Genomic DNA, 15,168 nt, shown 5'->3' with positions numbered 1-15,168 from the left:
ATTGAAAAAAGTAGAGGAAACCACTAGACCATTCAGTTATGACCGAAATCAAACCCCTTATGACTATACAGTGGAAGTGAGAAATAGATTTAAGGGACTAGATCTGTGCCTGATGAACTATGGACGGAGGTCTGTGACATTGTACAGGAAACAGGAAGCAAGACCATCCCCAAGAAAAAGAAATGCAAGAAAGCAAAATGGCTGTCTGTGGAGGCCTTACAAATAGCTGTTAAAAGAAGGGAAGTGAAAAGCAAAGGGGAAAAGAAAAGATATACCCATTTGAATGCAGAGTTCCAACGAACAGCAAGGAGAGATAAGAAATCCTTCCTCAGCGATCAATGCAAAAAAAAATAGAGGAAAACAATAGAATGGGAAAAACCAGAGATTTCTTCAAGAAAATTAGAGATACCAAGGGAACATTTTATGCAAAGATGGGCTCAATAAAGGACAGAAATAGTAGGGACCTAACAGAAGCAGAAGATATTAAGAAGAGGTGGCAAGAATACACAAAAGAACTGTACAAAAAAGATCTTCAGGACCCAGATAATCACAATGGTGTGATCACTCACCTAGAGGCAATCATCCTGTAATATGAAGTCATATGGGCATTAACAAGCATCACTATGAACAAAGCTAGTGGAGGTGATAGAATTCCAGTTGAGCTATTTCAAATCCTGAAAGATGACGCTGTGAAATTGCTGCACTCAATATGCAAGCAAATTTGGAAAACTCAGAAGTGGCCACAGGACTGGAAAAGGTCAGTTTTCATGCCAATCCCAAAGAAAGTCAATGCCAAAGAATGCTCAAACTACCACACAATTGAACTCATCTCACGCTAGTAAAGTTACATGTAAACTTCTCCAAGCCAGGTTCCTACTGAAGGAATATGCATATTAATATCTTTGTGTTCTGCAAAACTGGGGTTTTCATCCAGGTGAAAGATAATTGTTAGGGACCAAACGATGTGCTCTAGGACCTGAGTCATGTTTACCAGAAAGAGACAGGATATGCGCTCATCCTGCCTGGCCAATCATGTAACGCCAGCTACTCCTGTAACTGAGACAAAGAACTGCCTGCATATAAGCCACCATACTCCTTTGTTCAGGGCTCTTGTTGGATTCCCTTGTGTGGGATGAGACTTGGGCCCTAGCACGCTAGAGATAAACTCCCTTCTTGTCCTTGCATTACTGTGGTGGACTTGCTCTCTCTCTCAGTCGGTTCGGAGATACAGGCTCGGAGCATAACAATAATAACTTCAGGCAGAGCAGAAGATTTCTGGAGCAGCACACTGTCATCTCAACCTCACCACCAGCCAATCAGAAGAAAGTCATAAATCCTACCTACTTCATCACAAATTTTGCCTTCCTTTTCTGGACCTGGTGAACACCATCTTGTTTGGCTTCCTTGTTGGTCCCTGTCCATTTTGCTTGTGACAGGGTCCAACAGTTTCAGGCCATAATCCTTGTTATAGGTTTCAGGTTTCAGATTTGCTGGTTTCAAGCACAGAATAACTTGACTGATGTCAGGTAGAGGGAGATTTCTGTTCAGTTAGCCAGGACTATACCTACACTCAACAGGAAGAGACCTTTGTCCCAGTTCCCAAGAAGTATCTTGAGTATGAAGTCCTTCAGGGTTTAGCTGTCAGGGGTGACATGCTAAAACTGCCCACCCTGGCCAGGCACCATTGTATCCATTTGCATGAGTTATTTTAAAATAGGAGGTCCTTGTAAGGACCATGGAACTAATAAGCCACCACCAAATAGAAGAATTCAGGAAAGGTCAAGAGGGCATTAACAAGCATCACTATGAACAAAGCTAGTTTTCTGTTTCAAAATGGAAATATTCAAGGTTGTTAAAATAATTTATCACTTTGTCAATTTGTAGGTATAAGCTAAATCAGTCTTCTTAATAGCAAGTATTTTGTGACAGTGTTGCAAGAAGGGGGATCCCTTTCAGGACTCAAGCCTGGGTTCTTGTGTAACACTTCATTATGAGTTGTTTGAGAAGACACATGTCTTGACAAGGCAACATGCTTTAGTGATAAGAGGCACCCCAGTAATGAGTTAGCAAGGTAAGGGAATCCAGGAGAACTGCTCTAATGACTGGCATACAATCTTGGGTTTTATGGTGATGCATTAGTTTCTGGGATTTCTGTGGCCAATCATTGAGACTTCAGGGCCTTCCTACTGGTATGTGCGTCATCCATCAAGATGGAGCATAGTGAGAAGGATTCCAGGAGGTGGCAGGACACATGGTACTTTGGCCACCTCATGCGAAGAATTTCATTGGAAAAGACTCTGATGCTGGGAGGGATTGGGGGCAGGAGAAGAAGAGGACGACAGAGGATGAGATGGCTAAATGGCATCACTGACTCAATGGACGTGAATCTGAGTGAACTCTGGGAGTTGGTGATGGACAGGGAGGCCTGGCATGCTGCGATTCAGGGGGTCACAAAGAGTCGGGCAAGACTGAGGGACTGAATTTAACTGAACTGAACTGAAAGGTATCCTGAACTCATTCAACATGTTTTCTTCCATATAAAGGCCCTATAGCCCTGCAACTTCTAGGGAACTGGAAGAGGGCCACAAGAAGCATTTCCTTCCATGCCAGGAGCACATTTCTTTACGTTTCACACCCATTGCAGAAGCCTGACGGTCACAGGTAGCCTAGATCCAACCACTTAGCTGTTCAGCAGGCTGATTTGGTGCCGCAAACAGACCTAAGTCAGCTGGGTCTCCACAGTATAGATATCAACCCCCCCCCCCCCCCCCCCCAGGGCACTGTGGTTTTGGAGTAGTGCACTACCAGTTGGCACCAGGCCTAGATCCACTGAAACCTAGACCTAGACCAGTAAAATAAAATACTTAAAATCAGAATCTGCGCGGTGAGGCAGGGGGTAAACCAGCAACCCGCAAAGGTGCGTTAACAGGTCATTCAACAACGTTCAATTGTTACGTCACTGCATGACGCGTGAACATTAGAAACTTGAAGGGCACAGTCGTTGCCAGTAAACTGGACGGGCCTTGGGTTTCTGGCCAAGCCCCCGCAGCCTGGCCGTCCGGACCCCAACACGTGCTGCGGTCTGCCTATCCGTTTCCCTCCTCTCCCCACCCCTGCTTTCCCCCACTATCTATCCAGCCTCCTTTGAGGCCGTCTTCCCGCCTCCTATTTTTTTTGCCTATTCGTTATCGTTGACCAGTGTACGAAATGACCAACACGCTGGACACCTGCGGTCAAGTCTTCCTCAACCTTCTTGGATTCAGGGATTTTTGATTGTTTCGACATTGTGAAGCTTCCTAAAGGTGGGCGAGGGTATTTGAAACAGAGACATTTTACAGAAATTCAGATTCGTGGAACTAAAAGAGAAGGGCATCGCAGAACTTTAGAAGGAGCTGGGAAACTACGAGGGCGGGGCGAGGGTAAGCAGAATTGAGGTGTACTCGTGCTATGTTAACATCCACCCCAAGTGGCTGAAAGAGGAAGACTGCTATTTCTGCAAAATTCCAACACCCCGGGAGGCGGGGCGGAAAAGAAGCTCTCGCGAGTTTTGAGAGCGTTTGACCGACGGGATTGACTAAAAGATCCCGCGAGATTATGACTTAGCTAACGAGACTTGGCCAGAAAGAAATAACGGTAGATTTAAAGGAATGGGGGCGGGGGCGGTGGTGGGGGTGGGGTTCCTCCAATCGGAGAGGCAGACGCACGGTTACGTATTGGCGTAAAGCCGTTCAAAAGAGTTTATTTCCGGCAGGCCAAGCTGTGAGCCGGTTCCCGCGGGAGTCGTTTCAAATACGGATACGCAAGGCAGGCCGTTTGAGACTGAGAGTTCGCGCTTTTCTTCAGGCATGAGTCATGAGGCGGTGAAAAACGTGCAGGAGGTGGATCAGCAGGTGAGTCAAAATGTTCCTATCTCGGCCTTTCTCCGTGGGCATTTTTCTCAGGATTAATTTGACTTGTGGAGCAGTGTTGACTTGCCATCTTCCTCTTCCCTTTGCTGGTTCCTTTATTTGGCTGTGGTTGGACAGTGAGCAAACCATGGGGAAAACCGACTTAAGGCATTGGTAGGGGGCGGGTGAGGCGGCGTGGAGAAAGAAACTAGTTGGTAGCGTTCTGACTTCGTTTATGTAGTGTATCATGGCCACACACAATGGCGGATTTTGTGTTTGCGCGATCTGGGAGCGGCGTGTTTGTGCTAGTACCGACTGATAAGTGATGACGGAGGTACGCGGTAGTGGCCCACTTATTTTCTCTTGAGATTCTTGGCTTTGGCTGTACGGCACTAATTTCAGGCACAGAGGTGTCGTTGGTATACAGGTGTACGGAACTAAGTGGGAAGGGGGTTGGGCACTGGGCCTTATTCCGGAGCAATGGCGGCGGCCTTTGTTGTTTTACAGCGCTGCGCTCCGCTCACTGAAGCCTTACGCTTGCATGGTTTGTGGTTGTGGGACCCTGGGGGACGATTTTATTTTTAGAAAATAAAACGGCAGTTTTGTTCTTATTTCCCTCCCGGATTTTTTTCCGCTGTACTTTGACTGAGTATCCCAGGTGATGAGGTCCTGTTTCCGGAATGGAAACCTTTGTGACGCAGAGCACGCGGAAGGGGAATAGTGGGAAGGGGAGGAGGAAACGGTCGCCGCTTGCTTACGTACCCTAGTGGATCGGGAAGCTGGTGGGAGGTTAGAGATTTACGGTATTCCCTTTACCTAAAAAGTTACTGAATGGCCGTTAACCAGAGGGTGTTTACTTTTGAGTCGTCGTGCTGTGTTGAACGTATCCTAAGGTTAAGCGTTTGTCGAGTTTCATCTGTGAGAAAATAACTAGAAAAGAGGTGATTAGCAGGAAAACTACATATTATTGCTTTCCTGTTGCTAACGTGGAAAACATTCAAATATGTCAGTCAAGACGTGTTCTCAGTCTGTTGCTTTCCTTTGAGGTGTTCGGAATTCGGAAGAGAATAGGTATCTAAGAAGAGTGATTTTACAGACTTGTTTTGCACTTCTGAGATATCTATTTCATCCTCGCGTTGTTGCCTGCAGAAAAACTCCAGGGTTTTTAATTCTTAAGTGTGCAGCGTATCTGAACTATTGTTGTGCTCGTTTAGTGATGGATAGGACATAAACCTTTCACAAGATATCTGTCTTGTAAGTCGTTAAACAGAGCCTCGTGACACTACTTGCTCCCAAATTTTATTTCTAAGTAGTATATAATTGGTGGGATTTGATTGGTGCTTCTTTGAGAGTATTTTCTCTCTAATGTTACGATTGTATCCGCTCATGCAGTATGCTGAGCTGTAATTTAATGGGTTAAAGAGATTGCAGAGGTTGAAAATGTGATACACAAACATTTGTAGCGTTTCCTGTGTACATGGGAAACTTTTGACATTTAACTTTAACTTTTAAGATAAACCGTTTAACTGTTCATAAACATCCCTTGGGTTATAATTTAGTAGTAACGAGATTCGGTGTGGAGAAGTAATGTCTTTGTTGATGATTCGTGTTATTTGTGTAATATTACTCTTAAACTTTTACTGTGTGTATGTATAAACATATAGCCCATTTCCTTTAGCAGATAGGTGTCAGTATTGCTCGTTGATCGTTTGTGCTTTTTAAATTTTATCTGACATGTATGATTTTCCATTATTTTTACTTCTTGGTTAGTTTTTATGAAACTCAGTAAAGTGAAACTTTTCTACAGTATTGAAATCCATCAATATAAAGGGACAGGTAATGAGATCCAGCCAGTGCATTCTAAATGAGATCAGCTCTGGGTGTTCTTCGGAAGGAATGATCTAAAGCTGAAACTCCAGTGCTTTGGCCACCTCATGAGAAAAGTTGACTCACTGGAAAAGACTCTGATGCTGGGAGGGATTGGGGGCAGGAGGAGAAGGGGGTGACAGAGGATGAAATGGCTGGATGGCATCACAGACTCGATGGACGTGAGTCTGAGTGAACTCCAGGAAATGGTGATGGACAGGGAGGCCTGGTGTGCTGCAATTCATGGGGTTGCAAAGAGTCATACACAACTGAGTGAACTGAACTGAATGAAGTGAAATTAAAGGTGCCTCTCTTGTATAAACTTTTAATGTTATTTAGCCAGTCTCTTTGCATTTATTATAAAATGGCAGATAATAAATACTGCAATAAATGTCACATTGCGCAGCACCAGGGGGTGCTGCTGCTACTTATGAATTTATTTGAACGAAAAAGTTGCACACTGCTGCAATATAAACTTTAATAAAACATTTTTTAAGGTGCTGTTGCTGATTACAAATTTCTTTGAATTGAAAACTTATACACCATACTCTAATATAAATTTTTCTTTGTTTTTAAGTGATACAATATTTAGGGAATAAAGAAGGAATCTTCAGCTTGCCCAGAAAACAAGTGACTTTGAGACTATAACTTTTAGTGACTGAGGAGATTTTACTATGCAGAATTACTTGGGAAAACATGTTTTGGATGAATGTATTTGAACTATCTGTACTTGTGTATTCTTGGCATGCAAGTCCTACTTTTTGTCTTTGGCATAATTTGTAGACTTCTATATGGTGTTAAAAATAAGAGCTTGAAGTATACTGTGTATGACTGGAATTTAGGACTTCTAATTTGTCTTTTATAATGCTGTCTGTGCTTGATTTTTCCTTTTTTCAGCATGTGAACTATTAATATCTCTGTTCTCCTAGTTGGCTGATCTAAACCTGAACTCTGATAATAATCAGAGTGGAGGAGGAAGTACAGCTAGCAGTAAGTAAAATTTTTGTTTAGTATCTGTTAATATCTCATTATACTTACTAATTTTAAATTTAAAAACCATTCTGTGACCATAAAAGTTTATTAAGAAATTTGGCATGTTTGGATAATAAAAGGACTATTGGTTCTTTTCCAGTGTAAACTCTTAATTATTCCAAAGAAAGTTAATATACACACTTTTAGAAAACCTCTTATACCCAGTATGAATCCTTGTCAGACATGCAGGTGAGGATATGTTGATCTCTCTTTTGAATTGACCTGAACTTGAACTATGTTAAACCTAATAATGGGAACCTGTACAATTGTGTGTTATGGCTGTTGCTCATTTCCCATGAAGAAACTGAGCCTTTCTGATGGAACCTGGCTTTGCTAATTCTTAGGTGGTAATTCGGAGAAGGTAATGGCAACCCACTCCAGGACTCTCGCCTGCAGTCTGTGGGGTCCTGAAGAGTTGGACACGACTGAGTGACTTCACTTTGACTTTTCATTTTCATGCATTGGGGAAGGAAATGGCAACCCTCTCCAGTGCTCTTGCCTCGAGAATTCCAGTGACAGCGGAACCTGGTGGGCTGCCATCTCTGCAGTCACAGAGTCAGACATGACTGAAGTGACTTAGCAGCAGCAGGTGGTAATTAGAACTTGAAATATTAACCATGTTATTAAAAGTTTATTTGAAAAGTTAAATCTTAGGAAAAGAGTAGTGTTTCTGCTATGTTTTTATTTGCTACTGGTTAAGTTAATGTCACTGCTAAGCGGATAGGGACAGGAATAAGTGGATAGCGACAGAAAGTTTGTGACAACATATTTCAGCTTGTACCTTGATTTCCAAGAGAGCAGTTGGTGCACTCTGAAAAGCCTCTTCAAGTCTGAGTAGTTGATACGTTGTTTGTCACTATGTGAATTTTAAGAAGATTTAATTATATCACCAGTTTTGAAGTACTTAATCTCAATTAAAGTTAGAGGTTTAGTTTTAATTTGGGTTTCCTATCAGTTCCTCCTTAAAATCATCTTTTCTTTCCATCTCATTGTTTAAATTGTTTAATGTTTGTTTTGCCAAAACAGAAACAGCTGAGTTGAAATTGGTTAACAGACGTATGGCATATATACCATCTTTCCTAGTAGCCTGTTTTATTGTATATAGTAATGGTTATATTTGTTAAAGCTTACATTTCATGGGACAATTTTCTGAAAGACCAATGTTTTTCAAAATAATTATATACTAGTAGCTATTAAGGAGAAGGCAGTGGCACCCCACTCCAGTGCTCTTGCCTGGAAAATCCCATGGATGGAGGAGCCTGGTGGGCTACAATCCATGGGGTCGCTAAGACTGAGCGACATCACTTTCCCTTTTCACTCTCATGCATTGGAGAAGGAAATGGCAACCCACTTGAGTGTTCTTTCCTTGAGAATCCCAGGCACAGAGGAGCCTGGTGGGCTGCAGTCTATTGGGTCGCACAGAGTTGGACACGACTGAAGTGACTTAGCAAGTAGCTGGTAAAATACGTTTAGTTTTAGAAGGTTTTTCCTTAATTAAATTCCAAGAATAGTTGTTTTAAAAGTGTTTTCTAGGATGAGTTGTTTTTTTGTTTTGTTTTTTTTTGTTTGATTTGGGATGCCACAAGGCATGTGAGATCTTGGTTTCCTGACCAGGAAGCTAATCTATGTACGATCTACAGTGGGAACACAGAATCTTACTTGATCAACAGGAAAATCCCTAGGACCAGGTATATCTAGGGGATCTGATCAGTTTTTAATTTTACATTTTCTCTTATAGAAGGGCGCTATATACCTCCTCACTTAAGAAATAGGGAAGCATCTAAAGGTACGTGGTTATTCAACTTTTTCTGCTTTGAAAATTAAAGCTGCCAGAATGAGGTCACTTTGGGAATGTGTACACATTTTTCTTCTGTGCTTTCTGTTTTCAAAAATAAGTACTTCTTAACTTCAGAAACATTCATGTAATTTTATATCATGTGAATTTCTTATTCCTATTAACCAGCTTTGAGCCCAAACTTTCACTGACATACTTTCACAGCTATTATCTTCTCAGAGGTGGTATTCATTCAGTGATTGTTGTTATTCTGTGAGGTTTTTTTGCTTATTATGGTAATTTTTTAATGGAAAAGAGGATTTAAGATAGGAAAATTCTGTTTGCTAGTGAAAACACTTCTCAACCTTCATTTTCTTTTCCAGTGTTTTGATAGTAATTTCATTGCCCTTTGGTGTAAGTCACAAGGATAAGACAAAGAAAAACTCTGTCTTTTAAAAGACAGGAAACTTGTAAAAGTCACCTTTTCTAACTCTTACCTTTTTTGGAAGGATTTTATGGTAAAGACAGTTCAGGGTGGAGCTGTAGTAAAGAAAAGGATGCCTACAGCAGTTTTGGATCTCGAGATTCAAGAGGAAGACCCAGTTACTTCAGTGATCGAGGAAGTGGGTCAAGGGGAAGGTAAATTATTGTCGTCTTGTAAGTGTGTATAACATAGCATTTCAGGAATCAGCTCTTAATTTGATGGGTTTTCATTCTTTGTACTTTCCATGACATTTAATTATGTTGTTTTTCATTAGCAGACTATTCTTCCATTATAGATTAGTAGGTTTCCCTCCCCTCTGTGCTTTGCCATGCTGCATATTGAGATCTTACCAGGGATCAGACGCATGTCCCCTGCAATGGAAACATAGAATATTAATCTCTGAACCACCAGGGAGGTCACCCTATAGATTAGATTTTAAGCAAAATATTGGTTATTCATTTTTAACTCCAAAAGGTCTTACTAGAAGGTTTTAGTCTGTTTAACAGGAATTAAAATTAGTAAGAGTATGCTGCTTGATGTATATATTTCCAGATATTTCTTGACATTCATGTTATGCCTTTGTTTTTCAATTAACTATGTATAAGTTAGATAACCACAGCTAAATTAGATCTTATTTCACAAATGAGTCACCCAGTATTGAGTTACTGGCATCTTTGACGGTTACTTGGAGAAGGAAATGGCAACCCACTGCAATACTTTCGCCTGGAGAATCCCACGGAGGGAGGAGCCTGGTAGGTTGCAGTCCATCGGGTCGCAAAGAGTCAGACACAACTGAACGACTTCACTTTCATTTTCACTCACTTGAAGGTTACTTGTGACGAATACTTGAATTACTAATATATAGCTGTGTTTTTGGAGCGGTGATAATATGATATGGGCTAAATGACATACTCTGTAATGTGTTTGCTTGTGCTGTTTAGGTTTAATGATCGTGGGCGGAATGACTGTGAAGGTATTGGCAGTCGTGGTGACAGAACTGGCTTTGGCAGATACGAGCGTAGTGGACACAGTCGTTGGTGTGACAAGTCAGATGATGATGATTGGTCAAAACCACTTCCACCAAGTGAACGCTTGGAGCAGTAAGTTTTTGATATTTATGTTGATAGGAAACTTGCATCTAGTGTCGTACATACAACAATCATTTCATTTCAGGGAGCTCTTTTCTGGAGGAAACACTGGGATTAACTTTGAGAAATATGATGATATACCAGTAGAGGTAACCGGCAATAACTGTCCTCCCCACATTGAAAGTGTAAGTATTTTATTTGACTTTTTAACTGTTGTTTACAATTACTGCTGAAAATTTCATTGGGTTATGAGAAAGGAGAGACTGGTGACTAATGTCACCATTTTGAGGAATGCTAAAATAGGAAACATGTCAAATATACAGAAAAGCTCAGAACTACTTTGTTGTAGATTAGACTTTCAGAAGTCTATTTTCTTACAAATAACTGGATACTTTCACCTAAAACCCAAAGCAGCTGTACATTTAATCACAAACAGACATTTAGCTAGTTATTTCCATTCTAAACATTAAGGCATTTCAATCTAGTTTGTATATTTATTTGATCGATCTGGTTAAATTTTATTAACAGTTCAGCGATGTTGCAATGGGAGAAATTATTATGGGAAACATTGAGCTTACTCGTTACACACGTCCTACTCCAGTGCAAAAACATGCCATTCCCATTATTAAAGAAAAAAGAGACCTGATGGCTTGTGCCCAAACAGGTAAGTTCACTAATGAAGATTACCTGAACTAGCTTTGTAAAAACAGTACATTATATAGAGAGGCCTGTGTCCTATATTTAAGTTGATTTTATAGTTAGGTAAATATTAGCTGAGCATATCTCTTAAGTCTTTCAATACTTTGATAAAACTAGTGTTTTTATCAGGGCAAGAGAAGGCTATAGCAGTATTGTCAGCTAGTTGATAATGCTGACTTTCCACTGAGTATACAGCAGGGGAAAATTATGGAGTCACTGGAGGGAAAGTTAGCAATATAATTGGGATAGGAAATGTATAGTCAGGGAGGAGCCTGTGATCTTGAGAAAGGAAAAGGTGCTTGACATCCTTTAGTGTTTTATGAGTTGGGGACTGAGAGGGTTGTAGTACTGTTTTGTCCTGTATTAGAATTTGGCATAGGTAAAAAAGTGCAAATCTTAACTTTGGTTATGTACTGAACTTCTTGTATGGGTATGTGTATGTAAATATTATAAATTTAAATCATTTGTCATTTTTTATACTCTTTTTTAAAGTAGTAGATCACTTCTTTTATATGTAACTGGTCTTTGGGACAAGACCAACACTTGTTTTTTAAAATAATGCTTTCTTGCAGCAGTTAGTACCCACGGCTTTTATTTTGCAAAGTGAGAGAATAATCTACAACGTCTTTTGCTAGTAGCCTCTTCATCTTCAGAAAGTTTGCTGACATTCTACCAGTTACGGAATAACAAAAAAATTTTGAAGTAGAAGTTGTTGCCAGTTTAAAAGAACAAATAGTTGTGTTCTTCTATATATTATTGCAAAGAAGTATATGTTGATCTGTTAAAAATGGATCACAAATCATCCAGCATACTTCACTTAGTTGTATAAATACATTGGTCACATAATTAGGCATTAAGTAAGAAAAAATTTTTCTCACTAAATGGGCATTTAGAATACTTTTTTTAATTATTCAAACTTAATAAGCCATTATTTTTTTTAACAGGGTCTGGGAAAACTGCAGCATTTCTTTTGCCCATCTTGAGTCAGATTTATACAGATGGTCCAGGCGAGGCTTTGAAAGCTGTGAAGGTAGAGATTCACTTATAAAACAAAAAGCTTTTGGTTAGAACAGTTTTTGTAATCATCTGTTGGAACTTTTCTTTCAAGTAAATAAACTTTCTTTCTTTAGTCTGTTAACTCAATAAAAGTTCATTTTCAAAGGTAGTTCTTAAATTATAGAGGGAATTTTATTGTCACAAACTTTAGAAATGAATAGAAAAAGATTTTAATCTTTGAGCTTAATTTATAAATTGTACTTAATTCTTAGGAAAATGGAAGGCATGGACGCCGTAAACAGTATCCAATCTCCTTGGTTTTAGCCCCAACAAGAGAGCTGGCTGTACAGATCTATGAGGAAGCCAGGAAAGTAAGTATGCAATTTGCTGATAATTGACGTTTTAATAGATTCTAGTGTAATTTTTATGACCATCTAATAAATTATTGCTTGTAGTTTTCATACCGGTCTCGAGTTCTTCCTTGTGTGGTATACGGTGGTGCTGATATTGGTCAACAGATTCGAGAGTTAGAACGTGGATGTCACTTGTTAGTTGCTACTCCAGGACGCCTGGTGGATATGATGGAAAGAGGAAAGATTGGGTTAGATTTCTGCAAGTAAGTTGATTTTTATATATGAGCTGTAATTACTTTGTATATTAGTAGTCATCAGTTTTGTAGTATTTTGTAAAGTATAGCTAATTTGCTTGGTTCATTTTAACAACAGCTAATTTGGCTGTGTGATCTGTATGTGGTTTACATAGTGAAATTTGAAACTCAAATATTATGATGAATATATTAGCATAATTCAGTATAGACACAATAGTAACAAAGTTTCTCATCAAATTCTAAACTATCTTTTTAATAACAGATACTTGGTGTTGGATGAAGCTGATAGGATGCTGGATATGGGATTTGAACCTCAAATTCGTCGTATAGTTGAACAAGACACTATGCCACCAAAGGGTGTTCGCCATACCATGATGTTTAGTGCTACTTTTCCTAAGGAAATTCAGGTAGTTCCTTTTTTTTAAAAAAAAGAACATTTGTATAGATGTTATCTTCAGTTAATGTTAGTTAAAAGTAGGAAAAAAAAATAGACTTTCTTCCCTCCTTCAGATGCTTGCGCGTGACTTCTTGGATGAATATATCTTCCTGGCTGTAGGTAGAGTTGGCTCTACCTCTGAGAACATCACACAAAAAGTAGTTTGGGTGGAAGAGGCAGACAAACGGTCATTTCTGCTTGATCTCTTAAATGCAACAGGTAAAATTTTGAGTAATTACATTGCTAGGAATAAAGAGTCTATTAAAATACTTTAAGCCTGTACCTTGTGTTCACTTCACCCTTCTGACCATGAAGTAATACAGCTGCCTTTTTCATTAACTCCATGTGCATTCTTTCTGAGTGCAAAGAGAAGTAAGAAACTAATATTTAGATCAAGCAATGATGCAGTTACTATTAGCAAAAAAAAAAAACTTTTATCAATAATTTTTTAGGGACTGATTCGCTGACTTTAGTTTTTGTGGAGACCAAAAAAGGGGCTGATTCTTTGGAGGATTTCTTATACCATGAAGGATATGCTTGTACAAGTATCCATGGAGACCGATCACAGAGAGATAGAGAGGAAGCTCTTCATCAGTTCCGCTCAGGAAAAAGCCCAATTCTAGTGGCTACTGCTGTGCGTATATTTTCTGCTCTTTTTTTTGTTTTTTGTTTTTCATTTTTCAATTACACATCTTTGAATATTGCCTTATCTCAACAAAAATTACTGTTTTAGGTGGCAGCAAGAGGACTAGACATTTCAAATGTGAAACATGTCATCAATTTTGATTTGCCAAGTGATATTGAGGAATATGTACATCGGATTGGCCGTACAGGACGTGTAGGAAACCTTGGTAAAGTGGCTTAAAGTGATGGTTTGACACAGAATTTTAAATCCTAAAACCTATTTTCAAGGGAAAGTTGACATCGGATGTCAGACAGTTTAATATTGCATATTGTTTATGTTTTTGTTTTATGATTAATGTTCTAGACCTCATTTACTGTTTTTGAATTCTTGTAGGACTTGCCACCTCATTTTTCAATGAAAGAAATATAAATATCGCAAAAGATTTGTTGGATCTTCTTGTTGAAGCCAAACAAGAAGTGCCATCTTGGTTGGAAAACATGGCTTATGAACACCACTATAAGAGTAGCAGTCGTGGCCGTTCTAAGAGGTACGGATTGTTTTAAACCTTTGTTGTTAATATCGTTTGGGAAAGGAATTTTGTCCAGGGTTAACTAAAAACACTGCTGTTACTGTACAAGTGACATTTTCAGAAAGGATGATGTGGATTAAATGTTAATGTGAAAGGATAATGTAAGTAAATGTTAAAGGATAATGTGGAGGAAGAAGCCACATGAAAATGAGTTGAAGTTGAGGATTGGGAAGTTTACGCATGGAAATTGTTGTTTTATTTCAATTATATTCTTAAAAAACCATCGTAACTTTTTCCTTGTAATATAGATTCAGTGGAGGCTTTGGTGCCCGTGATTATCGACAAAGTAGCAGTTCTGGCAGCTCCAGCTATAGTAGTGGTCGTGCAAGCAGCAGCCGCAGTGGTGGAGGTGGTCATGGCAGCAGCAGAGGATTTGGTGGAGGTAGTAGTATAATTTTCCCCCTTTTATATTTTTGCATGGGCTTCCCCCCTTTTTCAAAGCATTAATTTGAGAAATTTTATTTGTGAAGAACACAACCTAATACAATGTTTCTTATTAGGCTTATTAGGCTTTTTTATTAGGCTTATGTATATTAGGCTTTATACTAGAAAAGCCAGAAAAAGAAAATATGGCTGACCTAACTTTTTTTTTTTTTAACATTTCTTGATAGGTGGCTATGGAGGCTTCTACAGTAGTGAAGGATATGGAGGAAATTACAGCTCTCAGGGGGTTGACTGGTGGGGCAACTGAATCTGCTTTGCAGCCAAGTCACTTAAAAAAAAGCTACAATGGAAACCACATGTAACTTTGCCAGATTGTTTTTTGTATAAAGATCTTTTAGTGCATTACCCACAGTGATTCTGAAAATTCAGGGGAGCTTAAAGCCAAAAGAAGAAAAAAGAACAATCAACAACGCCATTGGTTTGAAAACTTAATTGCTGTAGTTTGGATTAACTCCCCTTCTGCTTGTTTCCACCCTAAACTGCATTTATAATTTTGTGATTGAGGACCATTTGTTTGTTAATGTACTATGACTTTAGTTTATAGACAGCTTATTATTTTGATGTCCTGTTGGCTCAGTAATGCTCAAGTTTTCAATTGTGTTCATGGAATAAATTCACTAAATTTGGGCTAAGATCACACC

General features: G+C 39.3%; 1 protein-coding gene across 1 annotated transcript; it reads left to right on the top strand.

The window, feature by feature from the left end:
* The first annotated feature begins 3,765 nt into the window (after positions 1 to 3,765).
* Positions 3,766 to 14,796, top strand: LOC128071013 (ATP-dependent RNA helicase DDX3X-like). Its single transcript, XM_052664009.1, has 17 exons — positions 3,766 to 3,890; positions 6,683 to 6,743; positions 8,524 to 8,571; positions 9,069 to 9,198; positions 9,985 to 10,143; positions 10,217 to 10,316; positions 10,660 to 10,795; positions 11,775 to 11,860; positions 12,099 to 12,197; positions 12,282 to 12,442; positions 12,696 to 12,840; positions 12,944 to 13,088; positions 13,322 to 13,503; positions 13,603 to 13,720; positions 13,888 to 14,041; positions 14,332 to 14,465; positions 14,695 to 14,796. Exons 1-17 carry the CDS (start codon positions 3,846 to 3,848, stop codon positions 14,772 to 14,774), a joined length of 1,983 nt encoding a protein of 660 aa, XP_052519969.1. The 5' UTR covers positions 3,766 to 3,845; the 3' UTR covers positions 14,775 to 14,796.
* Positions 14,797 to 15,168: the final 372 nt, after the last annotated feature.

Source organism: Budorcas taxicolor, chromosome Y, assembly GCF_023091745.1.
Source record: "Budorcas taxicolor isolate Tak-1 chromosome Y, Takin1.1, whole genome shotgun sequence".
In the NCBI taxonomy this organism is placed as follows: Eukaryota; Metazoa; Chordata; class Mammalia; order Artiodactyla; family Bovidae; genus Budorcas; species Budorcas taxicolor.
This window is presented reverse-complemented; position numbering and strand designations above follow the sequence as displayed.